General features: G+C 40.7%; 1 protein-coding gene across 4 annotated transcripts in view; it reads right to left on the reverse strand.

The window, feature by feature from the left end:
* Nucleotides 1-2,871: 2,871 nt before the first annotated feature.
* LOC126354178 (uncharacterized) overlaps nucleotides 2,872-26,514 on the reverse strand; it is a 29,646-nt gene continuing 6,003 nt past the window's right edge. For 2 of the 4 annotated variants that reach the window (XR_007565273.1, XM_050003623.1), the window contains exons 2-3: nucleotides 8,884-8,999; nucleotides 2,872-3,622 (exon numbers count right to left, since the gene is read on the reverse strand). Coding sequence is in view for 2 of the 4 variants with exons in the window: in XM_050003623.1 (XP_049859580.1) it covers nucleotides 3,458-3,622; nucleotides 8,884-8,999 (281 nt within the window). In the remaining 2 variants the exon portion in view is untranslated. The remainder of the gene's footprint in view (nucleotides 3,623-8,883; nucleotides 9,000-26,514) is intronic. The other 2 variants (XR_007565274.1, XM_050003622.1) reach the window with 1 other exon arrangement.

Consider the following 26,514-nt stretch of genomic DNA (forward strand, 5'->3'; position numbering starts at 1 on the left):
GTGATAGTCAGAGAGAGCAATGTGTGGAGAATACGGGAAGTGGTGTAAGACTTCCCATTGTAGTGTTTCCAAGTACGTTTTGACCTGTTTTGTATTGTGAGGTCAAGCATTGTCTTGCTGCAAAATCACTTTATCATGCCTCTCGCTGTTATGTAGCCGTTTGTCTTTTAATGCTCTCCTCAGATGCATTAATTGCATTCAATAAAGAGCACCTGTGATTGTTTCACTTGGTTTTAACACCTCACAGTACACGATGCTGAGCTGGTCCCACCCAAATGCAGAGCATAATCTTGGAGCCATGACTATTCAGTTTGGCCGTCTACATGGAAGCATGGCTAGGATGTCGTCATGATTTTTTGCATTTAGGATTATCGTAATGAACCCATTTTTCATCCCCAGTCACAATGTGATGCAGAAATCCCTTCCGTTTTTGCCTCTAAAGTAACTGTTCACAAACACACAAACACCATTCAATGTCTCTTGGTTTCAGCTTACACGGAACCCAAGTTCCTTCTTTCCGAATCTTGCCCATAGCCTTGAGACGTTTTGAAATGGCTTGTTGTGTCCCTCCCACTAATTGTGCCAATTCTTCTTGAGTTTGAAGTGAGTCTTCACTCAGCAATGTCTTCAGTTCTGCATGTTCAAAAACTCTCTCTCTTCCACCACTATGCCGGTCTATGATATTCAAATCACCATTCTTGAAGCATTGAAACCACTCACAGCATGTTCTTTCACTAATAGCATCCTTACCATACATACCTGAGAGCATTTCATGAGACTCAGCTGCTGTTTTCTTCATACTGAAACAAAACAGTAACACCTCCCACATGTGACGAGAATTAGGCTCGTAAAGTGACATTTTCGATCAAGAGCAACTTTATGATGCAGACACAAATTGACTAATGTTTGAATGAGGTTATGTTGACTGAGGTCCAAGCTAACTGCCTGACGTCTGCGATCTGTTTCTTTCAACCACTACTTACCATTGTCGCCACCTATCGGCAAATGGCGAAAGCAAAGTTGTACACCTTTTAAATAAAAGATTAGTATCATTACTTTTCGTACGTAGGTATCTGACAGTATTTTGGACAAAGTTACATAGCTTTTAGTTTGAAGTACTGCATAAAAACAGCTGCTCACATCAGTAATATAAGAGGAAGAGCAATACCATTTCTGAAAGTACTTCCTTGTGTTGGTCAAATGTGATTGTTAATTTACATGAGAGCTGTTGCCTATAGTGGCTGCTTCTGCTGATTCATATTCTACGTCCATCCCATTGCCTGCCTCATCCCTCCAACTCCTCCAACTTCTTCATTTCAAATTACTTTACTCAGGCCTCCTTACTTTGGTACAAAGGATTATCGGTACCAATCCACACTGTTCTCCCAACAGTCTTCCACTTTTCCATCCTGCTTTGCCGCCACCCCCAACACTCTTCAGTTCTCCCATCACTCCCTGTATTATCACATGCAACTCCTTATTGCCCAGCTTGTATCAGGATGACATTTGTCTGGTACCCTACACCTCTCTTATTCCCCTGCTGTTTCTCCTGTTCCCAGCCCCTCGACTCGCATTTTGGAGGACAGCCATTCAAATCCCTGACTGGATGTCCAGGTTTAGGGTTTCTATGTATGATGTAACACATCTTATATAGGTATGTGAAATACATCACAGTCACATTGGCTACATTATTGCCTCAATGAATGTTACCTTTAATGAATCTTGCAAATTATGGTCTTTCTTGATTGTTCTTGTGGGCTGGATAATCTGTCACACAGCCATGTATGAACTACTACTTATCAACTTACTTTCCTGGCAGGGTGGTGGTGTAAGAAATATTAACTATTTCAAGCTAGTAAAGGAATTCAGCTCTTCCATAAAAACTCTTCTGTATTTCACAATTCAGTAATGGACAGTAATAGACTAATCCCAGTCAAGTAGCTCCAAAAAGCTTTACAAATAAATGTCAACATAACATTTACATTGTCTGACCGTCAACTCACAAATCAATGTTAGAAGCTCTTGATTCTGTCCTTCATTTGTTCATGCCCCTGTTGGTATTATCAATGGTCCTATTACTCCTAGAAGCTCAGGACATCATCAAGCCTTTATCCCATAGCAAAAATGGGCCTGTACAGCAAGTGACTGCTTCTATTTTACATCATGGCTTGTCGCTGCCCTTTGCTGTTACTGCTCATACGCCAGTAACACATGCACAAAACTACAGGTTGGAGTGTGCGCAGTGAATGCTTCACTTCCCACTTACATACTTCTTAATAAGTTATTAAATGTCACAATCATCTTTATCTGTCCTGAAGGCTCCCAATGGAAAAGCATATTCCTAAGAATACCATGTTAAACTACACAATTTCCCTACTTCATAAAATTGAATGCTACAATGATTTGTTTTGTAAAAGATCATGGCTAGTTTGCTTAACCAATGGGAGACTATCCTCCATCTGAAGTGACTTAGTCATCAACAGAATGTTCAGGCCTAATCTTTTTTACTATTTTTCTTTTTCCTAGCCTAGTCCAGCTTTTCCATTTACCCCACCTTTCTCTGACCACTGCCTTGACCATTCAAGGGTATGTCTCACCCCAGTCAATTCAGAGTCCCAGGGTGTGCTCTGAATAAAAATGTAAGTTCATATGCCAATCTGCTTTGTTCCAGTTCTCATTAAGGTGTCTGTAAACAGTCCAAATGTTTAAATATAAGGGGGGGGGGGCAGCATAAGAAGCACTTTTTTGAGTATATTTCTTTCTAATCTTAGATGAGAAGCTAAAGAATGTAGAGTCTTGTGCTAAGGAAGCAAGAGAGAGGATGTTGTTATGGGTGGCCAGTATCCTCTTTCTACAACACAAATGCACACATATATTAATATGGTTCTTTATTTACATGAACTGTAAGTTTTACTTAACTGGAATTGAGTCCATGTGTTGTGGTACAAGCTCTTCAGTAATAGTTCTCCTGTAGACAATAATGATAATGTTGCTATTATAAACTTTAGTCTCACTGCTAGTCTCGATCTGGTCACTACGCACTGTCACAGCCTGAGGGAGCCAGTGAGTCAGTGACAGTGAGTTAGTGACTGAGGCCCTCCGGTCAGCGGCGGTGATCTAAGTACTTGCTGTCAAGAGGACGTTGGTGGCGTGTTACTTTTCGGTGTATCTTTGACCTCTCTCCTAATAGGCACACTTGATACAGCGCCTACTATCGATCTTCACAATACATCTTTGCCGACAAGTGTGCTGGTGACACTTTACTCCAGCATATTCCTTCCCCTCGAAATGTCGCACCACTGTCTTGTTGGGAGGATGCAAACAACAGTGTAGCACCGCAGGATGCTGGGTGTAGAGATGATCCATGACTGTGGAGAACGGCGTACTCCCAACTGTAGCCATTTGGCTTGCAAGGCAATAGGAACATCCTCCTGAAAACTGCTGCCAGGGCACACGTTCAGCCCTGAGGGCATGTCCTGGGGCGATGGTGGGTCCATGTCCATTGGGTCAGCAAGCAGGGACGGCGGGGGCATGGATGCATGGTCCATCCATTCCTCCTGGGGCTTCCTTGGGGCAACAGTGGGCAGCAGCGAAGGCCACGCAGTCTTGTGAGGCCACGAATCTGGGGGAAGAAAAGCAGCATAGTCATGGGGAAAATTACACACACAAATTTAGTTCTGGTGGTGGCACTGCAACCATCAGGACCTGCAATCAATTACATAAAAGAGCCAATGCATTCCTAGATCACACCTCTTTCCTAGAGGCCACCATTGCCATAAACCCTGAAAAGAACCAGATCACGTGGCACAAAGTGATACTTGTAGACCACTGGCAGCACCGGATGCTGTGGTGAGTGTAGCAAGTGCAGCAGCATCTGATGGTGGCGGCCATGCAGAAGTTCCGCTGGTGAAAGTCCACCTTGTGGGTGGGAGCAATAGGAGGTGATAAAGGGTTGCAGCACCTGTTCCCATGTGTGAGTGAGACGAAGCTTTGCCATCTGTTGTTTGATAGTGCATACGAAGTATTCTGCTTTTCTGTTGGACATAGGGGTGAAATGGAACAGTTGTTAGGTGACGAATACCATTTCATCCACAAAACTGTTCAAAATCACATGAAGTGAACTGTGGTCCATTGTCTGACGCAAGTACTTCTAGCAAATCTGCTAAGCAAAATACTAAAAGAGTCTACCACAATGAACCAATGTGCGTTCCAAAATGGTCCTGCAAAGTCAATGAGCACTCGTTGCGATTGAGTCTTAGGTGAAGCTGAGAACGTCTGTGGCAGAGTAGATTGGTTTTCCATACATGCGCGACACTTTGCCATCATCTGTTCAGTGTGAGCATCCACGCCCTCCCAAGTACAGCACTAGCGCACTAACTTGTTACTATGAACAATTCCCCAATGTCCTTGGTGGAGCAATCATAACACATCCTTTTCCAACACTCTGGGAATAAGCACACACAATTGTCCAATGTCATTTTGAACTAGATTCACACCCTGTTGAACTGAAAGGTTGTGCCGACGTGCAAAATATCGGTGCACAACTGCGTTCTGCATACTGTTCAATGAACGAGGCCACAAAGTGCGAATGTAATGCAACAGAATCATCGGATCAGGGTCGACTTCCACAGACTGTGCAATTTTTCTGCAGTGTAAGGGAAAAGATTCCCGCAATTGAGAGTCCTGCACATCAATTTGGCAACAAGATGTGGCAGATGCATCAAAATCAGAATCTGGGCCAATCGGAAGGCAAGATAGGGTGTCTTCATTGCCATACTTTGCTGGAGGCCTGTACAATTTCATACTGATCTTGTGAAAAGACCAAAGCCCAACATTGTAATTTTTGAACAGGAACTGGCTTTGATGGATGAAAAAAGGACTGCAAAGGCTTGTGATCTGTCACTAAAAGGAACTGGCGACCATATAAATAGTGAGGGAATTTGCTCACATTGTACACAATAGCCAGAGCCTCTTTTTTAATTTGTGAATAACTGCACGAGTTTGAGTTAACAACTTTGAGGCAAAAGCAATGGGTCTATCTTGTGCACCAAATCCATGCAAAAGCACAACACCAATTTCATAAGAAGGAGCGTCAACTTGCAAAACTACTTGCTTGGCAGGGTCAAAATGCACTAAACATCTGTCACTAAGCAAAGCATTTTTGGGTTTCTGAAATGCATCTTGACAGTCTCTGGTCCCCACAAAAAGATACATTTTTATAACTCAATTGACCCACAATTTGAGCGACATTCAGTATGAAACGAATGTAGTATGTAATCTTGCCTAGTACTGACTACAGTTCAGATACATTGTGAGGAACAGGCAGGTCATGGATTGTAAGCAAATGAGATTGGAGTGATGCACACCCTGACTGTTTATCACATAACCTAAGTACTGTAGTTCAGTTTGAGAAAAGCAACACTTTTCTAGATGACACTTGAGTCCTGCTTCTAACAACACTCGAAAAAGAGTACACAAATTAACAATGTGTTCCTCTGGTGTATGACCTCAGATGACAATATCATCAAGGTAGTTTGAACACAATGGCACTTTTGCAGTCAGCTTCTTTTACATTTCCATTACCATTTTTATCATCACATACATGCCTTATACAAAGATTGTGACATAGGTGACTTGTCAGTTTTACACTATATATAATAACACTAAAAATAGACAATAAACTAATAATACATATGGTGTAACATCTTCAAAGAGGTATTTTAATTACAATTATAATGCATTGTTGCCATTCAAGAAATCTTCTACACTAAAGTAACATATATCTTTCAGATATTTTTCCAGGTCTCTTTTGGTATCATTTACATTTGGGTCATCCATACCTTTCAATATTTTACTTACAAATTTCATGCCCATGTAGTATGGGGTTTTTTCATATGATTTTAATTGGTGGGTATGTAACATGTAGCTCGTTCTATATCTAGTATCATATTGATGCAAGAAGCAGTTGCCCTCATAAAGTTGTGGGTTTCTTTTCGTGAAAGTGAAAGTTTCATAGATGTATATGCTTGGAATGCTCATTAGATCTAGTTTTACAAATAAAGGTTTACAATGTTGCTTTGGTTTTGCTCCCACCATTGCTCAAATGATTCTTTTTTGTAGTCTAAAAGCTCTAAGTAAATTTGTTTTTCAGACCCCCCAGAAAATTATACTATACCTAATGACTGAAACAAAATATGCATTATATACAGTTTTTCTTACAGCTAAATCAGTAATACTATACACAATATTCGTAATATATACAAGGCTAATTAGTCGACCCAGTATGTTATCCACATGGTGACTCCATAACAGGTTTTTATTGACTAATATGCCAAGGAATTTGACACAGTCAGCAGTCTCTAATTTTTAGGCCATATACCTTATTTCACTTATCGACTGTGCAGATTGTTTTGTGGTAAAATGAACAATTTCTGTTTTTGTAAAATTTAATGTCAAGTTATTGTTTTTAGCCCATGCCTCCCGTTCTCCAAGTGTTTGTTCAATATGACAAATTAGGTCTACCTCATTTTTACAACAGACTAAAGCTGTTGAGTCATCTGCATAGAGGATAGTATCAGACTGGACCTGGCATGACATATCATATCATTAATATAATACAGAAAAAGTAGTGGCCCTAATATTGAACCTTGTGGAACACCTAATTGAGTGTGTTTCCTGCCAGAGAGAAATTTCATGCCATTGATGTTAATAAAGTACTCTTTGTTTTCTGTTTGCCAAGTATGATGACATCCAGCTAAGAGATTTGACTTGAAAACCATAGCGTGCTATTTTTTGGAGAAGCAGGTCATGATTTACTGTGTCAAAGGCTTTGGACAGGTCACGAAAGATGCCTGACACACACATTCTATCAAGACGTCTGCTGACTTTTGTGACTAATTCATTTATTGGATGGATTGTGCAGCAGCAATTTCTGAAAGCATATTGATTGCATAAGATAATGCTGTTAGATGAATTGTGATTTTCGATCTGATCACTTGCAGCTCATTCAACCATTTTTGAGAAAATTGGTAACAGTGAGATTGGACTATAGTTGTCCAATTCATCTTGTTTGCCTTTTTATGTACTGGCCAAACTTCTGCATATTTTAACCGATCTGGGGAGTTCCAAATAGTGTTGAAAAATGGTGGGTGCGGAAGCACTGCCAAACGGCAAAAGCAAATAACTGAACAGTCCCAAGTGCGTGTTTAGCACAAATACTTTCTGCGAGTCTTCATCCAATGGAATTTGCACGTAGGCATCATGCAAATCTGTCTTTGAAAAGTAACATCCTGCACCAAGCCTGTCAATGAGTTCCTCAGGGTGAAATAACAGATAAGTATCAACTACTGTCTGTGGGTTAATTGTAAACTTGAAGTCAACACAAATGCAAATATGACTGGAAGGCTTAGGCAGCAAAACGAGAGGACTGTCCATCAACTGACTTGAATGGGAGCTATTACACCATTAACTTGCAATTCTTTCACTTCACTGGCTACTTCGTCTCTTAAAGCAATTGGAAAGGGATGGGCCCGGAAAAACTTAGGCTGTGCATTGTCTTTCAATGTGACATGCACTATAAAGATATTAGCTTTTCCCATTCCTTCTGGAAAGAGTTCAGGAAATTCTTTAAGCAAGCTAGCTACACTGTGTTTTGGGTCAAAAGCCGAGACTGAAAGTACATTGTCTTGGACGCTAAGCCCAAACAAATCAAAGGCTTCTAAATCGAATATGTTCCCACTGTCTTTTGACTTCAACACAGTAAAATACACTGTCCTAGCGAGAGATTTGTAAGTGGCCGGCCAACTACACTGTCCAAGTTCTGGAATGTCCTGTCCATTACAAGTAGTGAGGTGCTTGATAGATTTAGAAAGGTGTGGTGAGACTAACTGTTCACATGTGGCACGATTAAGACAAGTTACTGAGTCACCTGTGTCTAACTGAAAGTTCATGCAATGGCCAGCAATTCATAATGAGACAAATAGTTTGTTAGAGTGTCAGTGCACAGCACTAGGGCAAGAAGGAGAGACAACCTTAATCTTATTTTTGCCACAACCTGCTGTAGGTTTTGAAAATACAGTGTTCACTGAATGTGCATGAGCCTGTTTTTTCCTGCGAGTGGACAAAATTGGCATTTTTGTGCTGTTGCAAGCAAACTGCTTGGGCATGGCTTTTTTTCCACACATGTAACACGTTACATTGTGTGACAGGCAATCCTGTCTTTTATGGTGAGCAAAATGTCTAGGGCACGCACAGCTGTGTATGTACTTATTGTTGTGGTTGCTGGAGGCAGTCGCGAGCAAGGAGCAGCTCATCTCGACAAATCAGGACCTGGTCAAACCTATTGGCTGCTATGGCTCCTGAATCACATTGCTCTATGATTTGCAATACTTGGGGAAGTACTTTGAAATCTGTTCCCATATTCTACTATTTGGGACATAGAATGTTATTGCATTGCCTATCACTAAATCACTGTAAAAGTTGCCACAACTGCACTTAATTTTACACTTCCTAGGCATCCCCATTAATTCTGTGTACCACTGGCAGCACACCTGTTGGATGGTTCATCAGTTTTGCAGCCAATGCAGTTTGTGCGACCAGTAGTTGTTGTACCATTGTCAATAAGATAGCAACAATGTCAGCTCTGAAACACTGGCTGTCTGTGGCTGAAGTGCAGGGACTGGGGGATGGAGGAGGCAGGGAATTCATGGTTTACAGAAATATGTTATATCAAAAAGCAAGTAAAGCCTCTGAAACGAGAAATTTGATTAGTTCTGTGGCTCCCCACCTGGAAGACATGCTAGAACACAACAGCACTTGAACGCAATCAGCCCTGCAAGCTAAAATACAGGAGAAGCAAGGAAAATTTTTGGCCAAGTTAATCACCTTCAATCGCCACTGAATTATCCTCATCGCCATTGTAGTGTCCTGGTTGCCGCTGTAGATGCTTGTGCTAAGAAGCAAGGGAGAGGATGTTGGTATGGGTGGCCAGCATCCTCCTTCTACAACACAAATGCACACATTTATTAATATGGATCTTTATTTGTATGAACTGTAAGTTCACATGTTGTGATACAAGCTCTTCAGTAACAGCCCTCTTCCAGACAATATCGATAATATTGCTATTTACAAAATTTAGTCCCCCCCATGAACCGTGGACTTTGCCATTGGTGGTGAGGCTTGTGTGCCTCAGCGATACAGATAGCCGTACCGTAGGTGCAACCACAATGGATGGGTATCTGTTGAGAGGCCAGACAAACATGTGGTTCCTGAAGAGGGGCAGCAGCCTTTTCAGCAGTTGTGAGGGCAACAGTCTGGATGATTGACTGATCTGGCCGGGTAACAATAACCAAAACCGCCTTGCTGTGCTGGCACTGCGAACGGCTCAAAGCAAGGGAAACTACGGCTGTAATTTTTCCCAAGGGCATGCAGCTTTACTGTATGATTAAATGATGATGGCTTCCTCTTGGGTAAAATATTCCGGAGGTAAAATAGTCCCCCATTCGGATCTCCGGGCGGGGACTACTCAAGAGGATGTCGTTGTCAGGACAAAGAAAACTGGCGTTCTATGGATCGGAACGTGGAATGTCGGATCCCTTAATCGGGCAGGTAGGTTAGAAGATTTAAAAAGGGGAATGGATAGGTTACAGTTAGATATAGTGGGAATTAGTGAAGTTCGGTGGCAGGAGGAACAAAAATTTTGGTCACGTGAATACATGGTTATAAACACACAATCAAATAGGGGTAATGCAGGAGTCAGTTTAATAATGAATAGGAAAATAGGAATGCGGGTAAGCTACTACAAACAGCATAGTGAACATATTATTGTGGCCAAGATAGATATGAAGCCCACACCTACTACAGTAGTGCAAGTTTATATGCCTACTAGCTCTGCAGATGACGAAGAAATTGAAGAAATGTGTGATGAAATAAAAGAAATTATTCAGATAGTGAAGGGAGATGAAAATTTAATAGTCATGGGTGATTGGAATTCGAGTGTAGGAAAAGGGAGAGAAGGGAATGTAGTAGGTGGATCTGGATTGGGGCTAAAAAATGAAAGAGGAAGCCGCCTGGTAGAAATTTTGCACAGAGCACAACTTAATCATAGCTAACACTTCGTTTAAGAATCATGAAAGAAGGTTGTATACATGGAAGAACCCTGGAGATACTAAAAGGTATCAGATAGATTATATAATGGTAAGACAGAGATTTAGGAACTGGTTTTAAATTGTAAGACAGTTCCAGGGGCAGATGTGGACTCTGACCTCAATCTATTGGTAATGAACTGTAGATTAAAACTGAAGAAACTGCAAAAAGGTGGGAATTTAAGGAGATGGGGCCTGGATAAACTGAAAGAACCAGAGGTTGTAGAGAGTTTCAGGGAGAGCATAAGGGAACAATTGACAGGAATGGAGGAAAGAAATACAGTAGAAGAAGAATGGGTAACTTTGAGGGATGAAGTAGTGAATGCAGCAGAGGATCAAGTAGGTAAAAAGATGAGGGCTAGTAGAAATCCTTGAGTAACAGAAGAAATATTGAATTTAATTGATGAAAGGAGAAAGTACAAAAATGCAATAAATGAAGCAGGCAAAAAGGAATACGCTCAAAAATGAGATCGACAGGAAGTGCAAAATGGCTAAGCAGGGATGGCTAGAGGACAAATGTAAGGATGTAGAGGCTTATCTCACTAGGGGTAAGATAGATACTGCCTACAGGAATATTAAAGAGACCTTTGGAGATAAGAGAACCACTTGTATGAATATCAAGAGCTCAGATGGAAACCCAGTTCTAAGCAAAGAAGGGAAAGCAGAAAGGTGGAAGGAGTATATAGAGGGTCTATACAAGAGCAATGTACTTGAGGACAATATTATGGAAATGGAAGAGGATGTAGATGAAGATGAAATGGGAGATATGATACTGCGTGAAGAGTTTGACAGAGCATTGAAAGACCTGAGTCGAAACACGGCCCCCGGAGTAGACAACATTCCATTGGAACTACTGACGGCCTTGGGAGAGCCAGTCCTGACAAAACTCTGGCATCTGGTGAGCAAGATGTATGAGACAGGCGAAATACCCTCAGACTTCAAGAAGACTATAATAATTCCAATCCCAAAGAAAGCAGGTGTGAAAATTACTGAACAATCAGTTTAATAAGCCATAGCTGCAAAATACTAACACGAATTCTTTACAGACGAATGGAAAATCTAGTAGAAGCCAACCTTGGGAAGATCAGTTTGGATTTCGTAGAAATACTGGAACACGTGAGGCAATACTGACCTTACGACTTATCTTAGAAGAAAGATTAAGGAAAGGCAAACCTATGTTTCTAGCATTTCTAGACTTAGAGAAAGCTTTTGACAATGTTGACTGGAATACTCTCTTTCAAATTCTAAAGGTGGCAGGGATAAAATACAGGGAGCGAAAGGCTATTTACAATTTGTACAGAAACCCAATGGCAGTTATAAGAGTCAAGGGACATCAAAGGGAAGCAGTGATTAGGAAGGGAGTGAGACAGGGTTGCAGCCTCTCCCCGATGTTATTCAATCTCTATATTGAGCAAGCAGTGAAGGAAAAAAAAGAAAAATTCGGAGTAGGTATTAAAATCCATGAAGAAGAAATAAAAACTTTGAGGTTCGCCAATGACATTGTAATTATGTCAGAGACAGCAAGGGACTCGGAAGAGCAGTTGAATGGCATGGACAGTGCTTGAGAGGAGTATATAAAATGAACATCAACAAAAGCAAAATGAGGATAATGGAATGTAGTCGAATTAAGTCGGGTGATGCTGAGGGAATTAGATTAGGAAATGAAACACTTAAAGTGGTAAAGGAGTTTTGCTATTTAGGGAGAAAAATAACTGATGATGGTCGAAGCAGAGAGGATATAAAATGTAGACTGGCACTGGCAAGGAAAGCCTTTCTCAAGAAGAGAAATTTGTTAACATCGAATATAGATTTAAGCATCAGGAAATCGTTTCTGAATGTATTTGTATGGAGTGTAGCCATGTATGGAAGTAAAGCATGGACGATAAATACTTTGGACAAGAAGAGAATAGAAGCTTTCGAAATGTGGTGCTACAGAAGAATGCTGAAGATTAGATGGGTAGATCACATAACTAATGAGGAGGTATTGAATAGAATTGGGGAGAAGAGGAGTTTGTGGCACAACTTGACCAGAAGAAGGGACCGGTTGGTAGGACATGTTCTGAGGCATCAAGGGATCACCAATTTAGTATTGGAGGGCAGCATGGAGGGTAAAAACCATAGACGGAGACCAAGATATGAATACACTAAGCAGATTCAGAAAGATGTAGGTTGCAGTAGGTACTGGGAGATGAAGGAGCTTGCACAGGATAGGGTAGCATGGAGAGCTGCATCAAACCAGTCTCAGGACTGAAGGCCACAACAACAACAACAGTCTCACTGCTAGTCTTGATCTGGTCGCTATGCACTGTCATAGCCTGAGAGAGCCAGTGAGTCAGTGACAGTGAAATAATGACTGAGGCCCTTCAGTCAGCCGTGGCAACCTAATACTTGCTGTTGAGAGGGCTTTGGCGGTGTGTTGCTTGTGTGTGTTTTTGGACTCTCTCCTAATGGGCATGCTTGATCCAGCACTTACTATCGATCTTTGCACTGTATCTTTGCCGACCGGAGTGCTAGCGACAGCTGACACCAGCACAAAGAAAGGCTGCTCTACATTTGTATACTTAGAAAGGGCTTTCACAACATTGGCTGGAATACAATCTTTGAAATTTTGAAGGTAGTAATGGTGAAATACAGGGCTTGAAAGATTATGTATGACTTTTATGGGAACCAGACAACAGCTCCGTCAGACACTTTGTCAAAGGTTTCGGGTAATTTCATTCAGAGACTACGCCATATTATTGCTACGCATGGTGGATATGTGGAAAATATCGTTCTATAGAGTTTCCCAGACCGCAGCGCCATCTGTTGTTGACAATTGTAACTACTGTAATTTTGAAAGTTTGTCTGCCTGAAAATGTACTGTTGTCCCAAGCATATTGCAACAAACGGTGTATTTCTATCGCTGCTCGTTTAGTTTGTATTGCCGTTTCAAATATACCGGTCATTTTTGAAACACCATATATATATATATATATATATATATATATATATATATATATATATATATATATATATAGAAAGAAACTTCCACATGGGAAAAATATATTAAAAAACAAAGATTCCAAGACTTACCAAGTGGGAAAGCGCCGATAGATAGGCACAATAAATAAAACGCACAAACACACACACACAATTTCGAGCTTTCGCAACCGGTGGCTGCTTCGTCAGAAAAGAGGGAAGGAAAAGGAAAGATGAAAGGATGTGGGTTTTAAGGGAGAAGGTAAGGAGTCATTCCAATCCCGGGAGCAGAAAGACTTACCTTAGGGGGAAAAAAGGACAGGTGCGCGCGCGCGCACACACACACACACACACACACACACACACACACACACACATATCCATCCGCACATACACAGACACAAGCAGACATATTTAAAGGCAAAGAGTAAGGGCAGAGATGTCAGTCAAGGCGGAAGTACAGAGGCAAAGAAGTTGTTGAAAGACAGGTGAGGTATGAGCGGCGGCAACTTGAAATTAGCGGAGGTTGAGGCCTGACAGATATTGAGAAGAGAGGATGTACTGAAGGGCAAGTTCACATCTCCGGAGTTCGGATATGTTGGTGTTGGTGGGAAGTATCCAGATAACTCGGACGGTGTAACACTGTGCCAAGATGTGCTGGCCGTGCACCAAGGCATGTTTAGCCACAGGGTGATCCTCATTACCAACAAACACTGTCTGCCTGTGTCCATTCATGTGAATGGATAGTTTGTTGCTGGTCATTCCCACATAGAAAGCGTCACAGTGTAGGCAGGTCACTTGGTAAATCAAGTGGGTGCTTTCACACATGGCTCTGCCTTTGATCGTGTACACCTTCCGGGTTACAGGACTGGACTAGGTGGTGGTGGGAGGGTGCATAGGACAGGTTTTACACCGGGGGCAGTTACAAGGGTAGAAACCAGAGGGTAGGGAAGGTAGTTTGGGGATTTCATAGGGATGAACCAAGAGGTTACGAAGGTTAGGTGGATGGCGGAAAGACACTCTTGGTGGAGTGGGGAGGATTTCATGAAGGATGGATCTCATTTCGGGGCAGGATTTTAGGAAGTCGTATCCCTGTTGGAGAGCCACATTCAGAGTCTGATCCAGTCCCGGGAAGTATCCTGTCACAAGTGGCTCACTTTTGGGGTTGTTCTGTGAGAGGTTCTGGGTTTGAGGGGATGAGGAAGTGGCTCTGGTTATTTGCTTCTGTACCAGGTCGGGAGGGTAGTTGCGGGATGCGAAAGCTGTTTTCAGGTTGTTGGTGTAATGGTTCAGGGATTCAGGACTGGAGCAGATTCATTTGCCACGAAGGCCTAGGCTGTAGGGAAGGGACCGTTTGATATGGAATGGGTGGCAGCTGTCATAATGGAGGTACTGATACTGTTGCTTGTTGGTGGGTTTGATGTGGACGGATGTGTGAAGCTGGCCATTGGACAGATGGAGGTCATCGTCAAGGAAAGTGGCATGGGATTTGGAGTAGGACCAGGTGAAACTGATGGAACCAAAGGAGTTGAGGTTGGAGAGGAAATTCTGGAGCTCTTCTTCAGTGTGAGTCCAGATCATGAAGATGTCATCAATAAATCTGTACCAAACTTTGGGTTGGCAGGCTTGTGTAACCAAGAAGGCTTCCTCTAAGCGACCCATAAATAGGTTGGCATACGAGGGGGCCATCCTGGTACCCATGGCTGTTCCCTTTAATTGTTGGTATGTCTGGCCTTCAAAAGTGAAGAAGTTGTGGGTCAGGGTGAAGCTGGCTAATGTGATGAGGAAAGAGGTTTTAGGTAGGGTGGTAGGTGATCGGCGTGAAAGGAAGTGCTCCATTGCACCGAGGCCCTGGACGCGTGGGATATTTGTGTATAGGGAAGTGGTTACAAGGATGGTTTCCGAGGGTAACAGACTGGGTAAGGATTCCAGGCGTTCGAGAAAGTGGTTGGTGTCTTTGATGAAGGATGGGAGACTGCATGTAATGGGTTGAAGGTGTTGATCTGCGTAGGCAGAGATACGTTCTGTGCGGGCTTGTTAACCAGCTACAATGGGGCGGCCGGGATGTTTGGGTTTGTGAATTTTAGGAAGTAGGTAGAAGGTAGGAGTGCGAGGTGTTGGTGGGGTCAGGAGTTTGATGGAGTCAGGTGAAAGGTTTTGTAGGGGGGCCTAAGTTCTGAGGATTCCTTGAAGCTCTGCCTGGACATCAAGAATGGGATTACCTTGACAAACTTTGTATGTAGAGTTGTCTGAAAGATGATGCAGTCCCTCGGCCACATACTCCCGACGATCAAGTACCACGGTCGTAGAACCCTTGTCAGCCGGAAGAATGATGATGGATCGGTCAGCTTTCAGATCACGGATAGCCTGGGCTTCGGCTGTGGTGATGTTGGGAGTAGGATTAAGGTTTTTTAAGTAAGATTGAGAGGCAAGGCTGGAAGTGAGAAATTCCTGGAAGGTTTGGAGAGGGTGATTTTGAGGAAGAGGAGGTGGGTCCCGCTGTGATGGAGGACGGAACTGTTCCAGGCAGGGTTCAATTTGGATAGTGTCTTGAGGAGTTGGATCATTAGGAGTGGGATCAGGATTATTTTTCTTCGTGGCAAAGTGATATTTCCAGCAGAGACTACGAGTGTAGGACAGTAAATCTTTGACAAGGGCAGTTTGGTTGAATCTGGGAGTGGGGCTGAAGGTGAGGCCTTTGGATAAGGCAGAGGTTTCGGAAGATGATGTAACTTACCAAACGAAAGCGTTGGTATATTGATAGACACACAAACACACACACAAAATTCGAGCTTTCGCAACCTAAGGTTGCTTCATCAGGAAAGAGAGAAGGAGAGGGAAAGACTCAAGGATGTGGGCTTTAAGGGATAGGGTAAGAAGTCATTCCAATTCCGAGAGCGGAAAGACTTACCTTAGGGGGGGAAAAGGACAGGTATACACTCGCGCGCGCACGCGCACACGCACACATCCATCTGCACGTACACACACACAAGAGATGTATAGAGACTAGGGAGCGTCACTGTGTTTAATAGGATGAAATGCTTGCTCTTTACAGGTTTCTCTTGGACTCAATCCTTGTATACATCAAATTGCTTTTCTTGCCAATTGAAGACACAGTTGTACCTGTTGACTTACCCCATGTTGACTTACCCAATAACAGATTTAGTGAGATGACTAGCTGTTCTAGAAATTTACAATTATTTTGGCAGACAGGCTGATTAAAGATTGGTACTCCAAAGATACTCCCATTTTTAATTATTTCTTGAATGGATTTGTTATATGTGAACCACTCATTCCTCCAATAGGCAATACGCTATTAATTTGTGTATTTACGCTATATTCAGATATAATACCAGTCAAATCAGGAGTTCCACAGGGTTCAACCTTAGGCCCCCTCCTCTTCCTTATCTTCATTAATGACCTCCCAGAACACCTACTCTCAACAGTACCTGTGTTATTCGCCGATGATACAAACCTCCTCTCTTGCAACATTTCTCCACACCAGGTGAGAGCTGACCTAGTTGACAGCAGTGAAAGGCTCCTATACTGGATCTATGCGAACAAACTCCTACTTAATATGGAAAAAATGACTCATATGGTCTTCTGGCCATCAAACAACCATACAAGACATATGGAACCACTAATTATGGACAAGAAAGCTACTGAACAAGTCAGTGAGACTAAATTCTTAGGTCTCTGGATAGGTAATACACTGCAGTGGAATGTCCACAGAGAGAAACTACTGTGTAAATTGAGTAGCCTGTGCTATGCCTTCAGAATTCTTAGCCAAAGCTGTGATGTGACCACCATTAAAACTGTATGCTTTGCACTAGTGAACGCAGTCCTCTCATATGGCATTTCATTCTGGGGGGGCAATAAATAGGAAAATATTCGTTATGCAAAAGCGAATTGTCAAGGTCATGTTAAGATTGCCACTGCACAAACTACCAAACCACTCTTTAAAGAATTAGGAATATTACCTGCACCATGTATATACATCCCAGAGACTGTTTCATTTGTCAGTAAGAACCTTCATCTCTTCAAAGCAAATAATGGCATTCATGATCATGACACCTGCGGTGTAAGCAACATTCATCTTGATAGTCAGATACTCAGTAAATGGCATGATGGTGTGAGGCACATAGGCAGCATACTTTATAATAAATTACCTTGCTCAGTCAAGAATATTAAAAACTCTTTCCGGAATAAAGTAACAGTATATTGCTCCAGCATTGTTTTTAATCTGTTGCTGAATTTATGGAGACCAATTTATGTCACGTGTAGCTTTAATTTAGTCTAATATGGCAATCTTGAATGACTGTAATGTAGATATGTATTCTGTCATATAGTCAATGTAAGAAAAAGTATTATGCTTCAACGATTCATTGCTGTAAGTTGTATCCCATGTCATGAACATGATTTTTTGGATAAATAAAAATAAAATAAAAATATCACTTTAAAGGGAAAATGACAACTGCAGTCTCACACCCATTTTCCAAACAAAATGTTACAAATGGATCCTATAAGACTCTGACTGAACAGCCTCAAAATCCAACCATTGAACTTTCCCAGCACACTCACGCTACCATTCATTCCTACCACGAATTAGCTGTTCCTGGGCACGTGTTGCTGTGGCTCAGTCTAGTTAAATGGAAAATAAAGAAAAAAGAAAGTACATGTTTCTAACATGAATGAGAACTGGATATATGTCCTAATCTCCTTCTGCCCTCTGTCTCAGTCCAGCTCCTCCCCCTTTTCTGTCGATCTCCTTCTTTTAATTTTTATGTCAATTTGCTCCCATTCCTCTGGGCATCTCCTATTTCCCCCTTTCTCAGACCTGGAATCATGTTTATTGTTATTGCAAATTCAGATCCTATATCAGTTATAATCATAAGCCGATAAGCCATAAATACAACATTCCTGTTTGCTAACAATATGTTATATATGTCAAAAATACATCACTTATAAGTGTCCATAAGTTTATTATAGTAACATTATTTTAAAGTAGATTGGTCGAGTACTTTTTGAGATTTTTGGTAACAATGTTTCCCCTTTATGTGTTACATGTATATCTTTACATTATATATATTAAAAACATCGGTTATGAATTTCTCAATATTTTTGGTAAAACATTTCCACCTAACACATTACATATTTATTTATACATTATATACATAAAACAGTAGGTATATAAAAATGTGCATATTTCAATACAGCATCATGCCGAAATTTCAAAGCAGTCAGTAAAGATCTTCTGGAGATTTAACATCTTGAAGAAACAAACATTTAATTCTTATATAGCCCTGCAGATGACGAAGAAATTGATGAAATGTACAATGAGATAAAAGAAATTATTCAGAGAGTGAAGGGAGACGAAAATTTAATAGTCATGGGTGACTGGAATTCAATAGTAGGAAAAGGGGGAGAAGGAAACATAGTAGGTGAATATGGATTGGAGGTAAGAAATGAAAGAGGAAGCCACCTGGTAGAATTTTGCACAGAGCATATCATAACCATAGCTAAAACTTGGTTGAAGAATCATGAAAGAAGCCTGGAGATACTAGATGGTATCAGATAGATTATACAATGGTAAGACAGAGATTTAGGAACCAGGTTTTAAATTGTATGACATTTCCAGGGGCAGATGTGGACTCTGTCCACAATCTATTGGTTATGAACTCTAGATTAAAACTGAAGAAACTGCAAAAAGGTGGCAATGTAAGGAGATGGGACCTGGATAAACTGACTAAACCAGAGGTTGTACAGAGTTTCAGGGAGAGCATAATGGAACTATTGACAGGAATGGGGGGAAAAATACAGTAGTAGAAGAATGGGTAGGTGAGGGATGAAGTAGTGAAGGCAGCAGAGAATCAAGTAGGTAGAAAGATGAGAGATAGTAGAAATCCTTGGGTAACAGAAGAAACATTGAACTTAATTGATGAAAAGAGAAAATATAAAAATACAGTTAATGAAGCAGTCAAAAGAGAACACAAATGGCTCAAAAATGAGATCGACAGGAAGTGTAAAATGGCTAAGTTGGAGAAAAGAGAACCACTTGTATGAATATCAAGAGCTCTGATGGAAATCCAGTTCTAAGCAAAGAAGGGAAGGTGGAAGGAGTATATAGAGGCTCTATACAAGGGTGATGTACTTGAGGACAATATTATGGAAATGGAAGAGAATGTAGATGAAGATGAAATGGGACATATGATACAGAGTGAAGAGTTTGAGAGAGCACTGAAAGACCTGAATCGAAACAAGGCCCCGGGAGTAGACCACATTCCATTAGAACAACTGATGCCCTGAGAGAGCCAGTCCTAACAAAACTCTACCATCTGGTGAGCAAGATGTATGAGACAGGCAAAATACCCTCACACTTCAAGAAGAATATAGTTATTCCAATCCCAAAGAAAGCATGTGTTGACAGATGTGAAAATTACCAAACTATCAGTTTAAAAAAAATACCAAACTATCAGTTTAATAAGTCACAGCTGCAAAATACTAACGCGAATTCTTTACAGATGAATGGAAAACTGGTAGAAGCCGACCTCGGGGAAGATCAGTTTGGATTCCATAGAAATATTGGAACAAGTGAGGCAATACTGACCCTAAACTCATCTTAGATTAAGGAGAGGCAAACCTACGTTTCTAGCATTTGTAGACTTAGCGAAAGCTTTTGACATTCTTGACTGGAATACTCTCTTTCAATTTCTGAAGGTGGAAGGTGTAAAATACATGGACCAAAAGGCTATTTACAATTTATACAGAAACTACATGGCAGTTACAAGAGTTGAGGGACATGAAAAGAAAACAGTGGTTGGGAAGGGAGTGACACAAGATTGTAGCATATCTCCCATGTTATTCAATCTGTATATTGAGCAAGCAATAAAGGAAACAAAAGAAAAATTCAGAGTAGGTATTAAAATCCATGGAGAAGAAACAAAAACTTTGAGGTTCGCCAATGACATTGTAATTCTGTCAAAGACAGCAAAAGACCTGGAAGAGCAGCTGAACAGAATGGACAGTGTCTTGAAAGGAGAATATAAGATGAACATCAACAAAAGAAAACAAGGATAATGGAATTTAGTCGAATTAAATCAGGTGATGCTGAGGGTCTTAGATTAGGAAATGAGACGCTTAAAGTAGTAAAGGAGTTTTGTTATTTGGGAAGCAAAATAACTGATGGTGGTCAAAGTAGAGAGGATATAAAATGTAGACTGGCAATGGCAAAGGAAAGCACTTCTGAAGAAGAGAAATTTGTTAACATCGAGTATAGATTTAGGTGTCAGGAAGTCGTTTGTGAAAATACTTATATGGAGTGTAGCCATGTATGGAAGTAAAGCATGGACGATAAATAGTTTGGACAAGAAGAGAATAGAAGCTTTCGAAATGTCGCGCTACAGAAGAATGCTGATGATTAGATGGGTAGATCACATAACTAATGAGGAGGTATTGAATAGAATTGGGGAGAATAGGAGTTTGTGGCACAACTTGATTAGAAGCAGGGATCGGTTGGTAGAACATGTTCTGAGGCATCAAGGGATCACCAATTTAGTATTGGAGGGCAGCATGGAGGGTAAAAATCATAGAGGGAGACCAAGAGATGAATACACTAAGCAGAGTCAGAAGGATGTAGGTTGCAGTAGGTACTGGGAGATGATGAAGCTTGCACAGGATACAGTAGCATGGAGAGCTGCATCAAACCAGTCTCTGGACTGAAGACCACACCAACAACAAACAACATAGATTTTCCTTATAATTATTACTCTTATGTATTTATATATTATATGTGGCACTCCATTAGGTATATAAAAACATGTGCAGATTCAAATACAATGTTGTTTCAAAATTTAAAAGCAGTCAGTGACAAACTTTCAAAGGTTAAAGGTTTTGAACAAACGAACATGAGGTTTCGCTAGCAACTTATCCCTTTTATTATATTTATGTATATAGATACTATATGGTGCTGCTGCATTAGATATATAAAAACATGCTCATATCTGAATGCAACACTGTGTCAAAATTTCAAAGATACCTCTGAAGAACTTCCAAGGATGTACAATTTTGACCAAACAAACATTTACATTATTATTTATATACATATAAACAAACAAATAAACCAACCAATAACTAAAACAATAAAGTGTGCATCACCAAAAGTGTACATCATGAACAGACAACAGAATTCTCTGTACAACACTAGTGTTTGTCACAGTACATTACATCAAACAACAATACAAACAATATAATTATGCATTCTGGTAGCCATTCATTGAAAACTATTTAACTGATTGTTAATAAACAATCCCCTTGGTCAGATCTTTAATTAGTAATCAAAACATCCTTGGTCCCGGGTTCGAAACATGCCACCACTTACATTTTGATAATAATCAGCAATGGTGGCTGAAGACTTCTAACATAAGAAGTCACTATCATTTTGCCAATGGCCTTGTCAACGAGGGCAGATAAACGGATAGAGGTTCAGGGCACTGTCTTGGCCTTGGGGTGGGAAACTGCCCCTAAAGGTGGAACAATCAGCAATAATCAATAGCATGAGGATGCTGAAGGCAATGGAAATCACTGCATTAAAGACACACAATGTGTATCCACAGGACATGTGGCGTGTAATAGAAAAGATGTCTTGATGATCCCTCCATTTGGAAAAGATTCTGGAATAATCCCCCAGTTGGATCTCTGGCAGGAGCCTGCCCAGACCGAGTTGACCATGAGAAAAGATTGAATAACCAACAAAAGGATAACATTCTATGAGTTGGGCCATGGAATGCCAGAAACTTGAATGTGGTAGGGAAGCTAGAAAATCTGAAAAGGGAAATGTAAAGGCTCAATCTAGATATAGTGGAATGAAAAGATGACGAGGACTTCCGGCCAGATGAGTATAGGGCAATTTCAACAGCATCAGGAAATGGTATAATGGAATAGAATTTATTATGAATAGGAAGGCACTGCAAATATTTCAGTGGTAGGATTGTTCTCATCAGAATCGACATCAAACTAACACGGACAACAATAGTTCAGGTATACATGCCCATGTCACAAGCTAAAGATTAAGAGACACGCAAAGTATATGAGAGTACTGAACAGGTAATGCAGAACATAAAGGGAGATGAAAATCCAGTAGTCATGGGGGATTGGACTGTGGTTGTACGGGAAGAAAGAGTTACAGAAGAATATGGACTTGGTACCAGGAATGAGAGAGGAGAAAAACTAATTGAGTTCTGTAATAAATTTCAGCTAGTAATAGTGAATACTCTGTTCAAGAACCACGAAAGGAGGAGGTAAACTTAAAAAGGAGGAGGTAAACATGGAAAAGGCCAGGAGGTATGGGAAGATTTCAGTTAGATTACATAATTATCAAAAAGATATTCTAAAATCAGATACTGGAGTGTAATGCGTACCCAGGAACAGATATAGACTCATATCACAATGTAGTAACGATGAAGAGTAGTCTGAAGTTTAAGACATTAGCCATGAAGAATCAATATGCAAAGAAGTGGGATATGGAATTACTAAGGAATGAAGAGATGCGCTTGAAGTTCTCTGAGGCTGTAGATGCTGCAATAAGGAATAGCTCAGTAGGCAGTATAGTTGAGGAGGAATGGGCATTTCTAAAAAGGGCAATCACAGAAGTTGAAAAGAAAAACATAAATACAAAGAATGTAACTGCGAAGAAACCACGTGTAACAGGAAAAATACTTCAGTTGATCAATGAAAGAAGACAGTACAAAAATCTTCAGAGAAATTCAGGAAAACAGACATACAAGTTGCTTAGGAATGAAATAAATAGGAATTTCAGGGAAACTAAGATGAAATAGCTGCATGAAAAATGTGAAGATATAAAAAAAGAAATGATTGTCGGAAGGACCGACTCAACTTCTAGGAAAGTCAAAACAACCTTCAGTGAAATTAAAAGCAAAGGTGGCAACATTAAGAGTGCAATGAGAATTCCACTGTTAAATGCAGAGGAAAGAGCAGATAGATGGAAACAGTACACTGAAGGATGAGGGGGAAGATTTATTTGATGTGTTAGAATAAGAAACAGGAGCCAATTTAGAAGAGATAGGGGATCTAGTATTAGAATCCGAATTTAAAAGAGCTTTGGAGGAGTTAAGATCAAGTAAGACAGAAGGGATAGATAACATTCTGTCAGAATTTCTAAAACCATTGGGGGAAGTGGCAACCAAATGACTATTCATGTTGGCGTGTAGAATGCATGGGTCTGATGATATACAGTCAGACTTCCAGAAAAACATGATCCACACAATTCCAAAAACTGCATGAGCTGGCAAGTGTGAGAATTATCACACAATCAGCTTAACAGCTAATGCCTCCAAGTTGCTGACAAGAATAACATACAGAAGAACAGAAAAGAAAATTGAGGATGTGTTAGATGGTGATCAGTTTGGCTTTAGGAAAGGTAAAGGCACCAGAGAGGCAATTTTGACATTGTGGTTGATAATGGAAGCAAAACTAGAGAAAAGTCGAGCAGTATTCACACATTTTTCTGGCCTGGAACAAGCATTTGACAATGTCAAATGGTGCAAGATGTTTGAAATTCTGAGGAAAATAGGGGTAAGCTGTAGGGAGAGACGTGTAATATACAACATATACAAGAGCCAAGAGGGAATAATAAGAGTGGAAGAGCAAGAACAAAGTGCTCATATTAAAAAGGGTGTAAGACAAGGTCATAGTCTTTCGCCCCTCTTGTTCAATCTATACATCAAAGAAGCAATTATGGAAATAAAAGAAAGGTCCAGGAGTGGAATTAAAATTGAAGGTGAAAGGATATCAATGATATGATTTGCTGATGACATTGCTATCCTCAGTGAAAGTGAAGAAGAATTACATGACCTGCTGAATGGAATCAACAGTATAATGAGTACAGAATATGAATTGAGAGTAAGTCAAAGTGAGATGGAAGTAAAGAAAAGAAGCAGAAAAGAGAGCAGTGAGAAACTTAACATCAGGATTGATAGTTGCGAAGTATATGAAGTTAAGGAACTCTGCTGCTTAGGAAGGAAAATAACCAACGACGGGTGGAGCAATAAGGCCTGTTCTTGGGATTATCAAATTTCTGTAGGCATTTCATAACCTGTTATGCAAATATAGCACATTGAATGACACAGCTATTGAGAACAACTGGTCAACAAAGTGCACAAAGGCAATGGAAGAACTTAAAACTGCCCTAACCACCTCCACACTTTCAACAGATGCTTCAAATTTTGCTGTTGGTAGTACTTTGTGTCAAAAAATTGAAGGTCATGAACACACAATATCATCTGCTTTCAGATTAAGCAAAGCAGAATGCAATTATAATACAACAGAAAAGGAGCTTTGCGCTTTGGTTTTTTGTGTAACACGTTACACATGTTTTTTGACATGAAGAGAATTCTCTGTATTTAAAGACCATGCTATGCTTAAATGGCTGTTGAATTTGAAGCACCCAAGTTCCAGACTAACAAGGTGGGATATGAAACTGAGTCAGTTTCAGTTTAAAGTTATTCATCGACCTGGCAAACTACATGTAAATGCTGACACAATGGGCCAAAAGGAGTGTGTTTGTGTTACAATAAGTTGCAAGGCAGAGTTAAAAAGGAGGATCCACAATGCAAAATATGGAAAAATGATCAACGTTTTGTCGAAATAGATGGACTGCTGCACAATATTACTAGTAAAGGAAACCGCCTAGTCATTCTGGAAAGCATGAGAGAACAAATCATGACAGCACAACATGATTCTTCATTATCTGGACACTGTGGTAAAAAAGCAACAAACATTAAAATAGATTAGGTATATTGGTGGCCAAGATGCAAAGTTGCCTTTTTTTAGTTTGTTTCACAATGTGATTTCTGCAACAGACATAATAATTTGGGAAAACTAAGGCATCATTACAAGAACTGTCAGAGACTAGTGAACCATTCAAAAGAGGAGGACTTGACGTCGTTGGACCTTTGCCTACGACCAAAGATGGGAATAAATACATACTGACCATGTTAGATCATTTCTCCAGTTATATTCCCGTGATACCAATAACCGACCAGTGCCGAGATTGTGGCTAAGGTTTCTGTAAAGAAGCAGATTCTAAAGTTTAGATCACTGACCAAGGATCAAATTTCATGAGTGAATTTCTTAAATGCACACATCAACTGGCCCAAGTCTATATGAAAATGTGTGTGGTAGAAGGATGCATTCGCCCTTGGACTTTGCACAATCAACCACTGGAATCAGCAAAGAACACCTACATCTACATGACTACTCTGCAATTCACATTTAAGTGCTTGTCAGAGGGTTCATCGAACCACAATCATACTATCTCTCTACTATTCCACTCCCGAACAGCGAGCGGGAAAAACGAACACCTAAACCTTTCTGTTCGAGCTCCGATTTCTCTTATTTTATTTTGATGATCATTCCTACCCATGTAGGTTGGGCTCAACAAAATATTTTCGCATTCGGAAGAGAAAGTTGGTGACTGAAATTTCGTAAAAAGGTCTCGCCGCGACGAAAAACGTCTATGCTGTAATGACTTCCATCCCAACTCGTGTATCATATCTGCCACACTCCCTCCCCTATAACGTGATAATACAAAACGAGCTGCCCTTCTTTGCACCCTCTCGATGTCCTCCGTCAATCCCACCTGGTAAGGATCCCACACCGCGCAGCAATATTCTAACAGAGGACGAACGAGTGTAGTGTAAGCTGTCTCTTTAGTGGACTTGTTGCATCTTCTAAGTGTCCTGCCAATGAAACGCAACCTTTGGCTCGCCTTCCCGACAATATTATCTATGTGGTCCTTCCAACTGAAGTTGTTTGTAATTTTAACACCCAGGTACTTAGTTGAATTGACAGCCTTGAGAATTGTACTATTTATCGAGTAATCGAATTCCAATGGATTTCTTTTGGAACTCATGTGGATCATCTCACACTTTTCGTTATTTAGCGTCAACTGCCACCTGACACACCATACAGCAATCTTTTCTAAATCGCTTTGCAGCTGATACTGGTCTTCGGATGACCTTACTAGACGGTAAATTACAGCATCATCTGCGAACAGTCTAAGAGAACTGCTCAGATTGTCACCCAGGTCATTTATATAGATCAGGAACAGTAGAGGTCCCAGGACGCTTCCCTGGGGAACACCTGATATCACTTCAGTTTTACTCGATGATTTGCCGTCTATTACTACGAACTGCGACCTTCCTGACAGGAAATCACGAATCCAGTCACACAACTGAGACGATACCCCATAGCTCCGCAGCTTGATTAGAAGTCGCTTGTGAGGAACGGTGTCAAAAGCTTTCCGGAAATCTAGAAATACGGAATCAACTTGAGATCCCCTGTCGATAGCGGCCATTACATCGTGCGAATAAAGAGCTAGCTGCGTTGCACAAGAGCG

Source organism: Schistocerca gregaria, chromosome 3 (genome assembly GCF_023897955.1).
Source record: "Schistocerca gregaria isolate iqSchGreg1 chromosome 3, iqSchGreg1.2, whole genome shotgun sequence".
Classification (NCBI taxonomy): domain Eukaryota; kingdom Metazoa; phylum Arthropoda; class Insecta; order Orthoptera; family Acrididae; genus Schistocerca; species Schistocerca gregaria.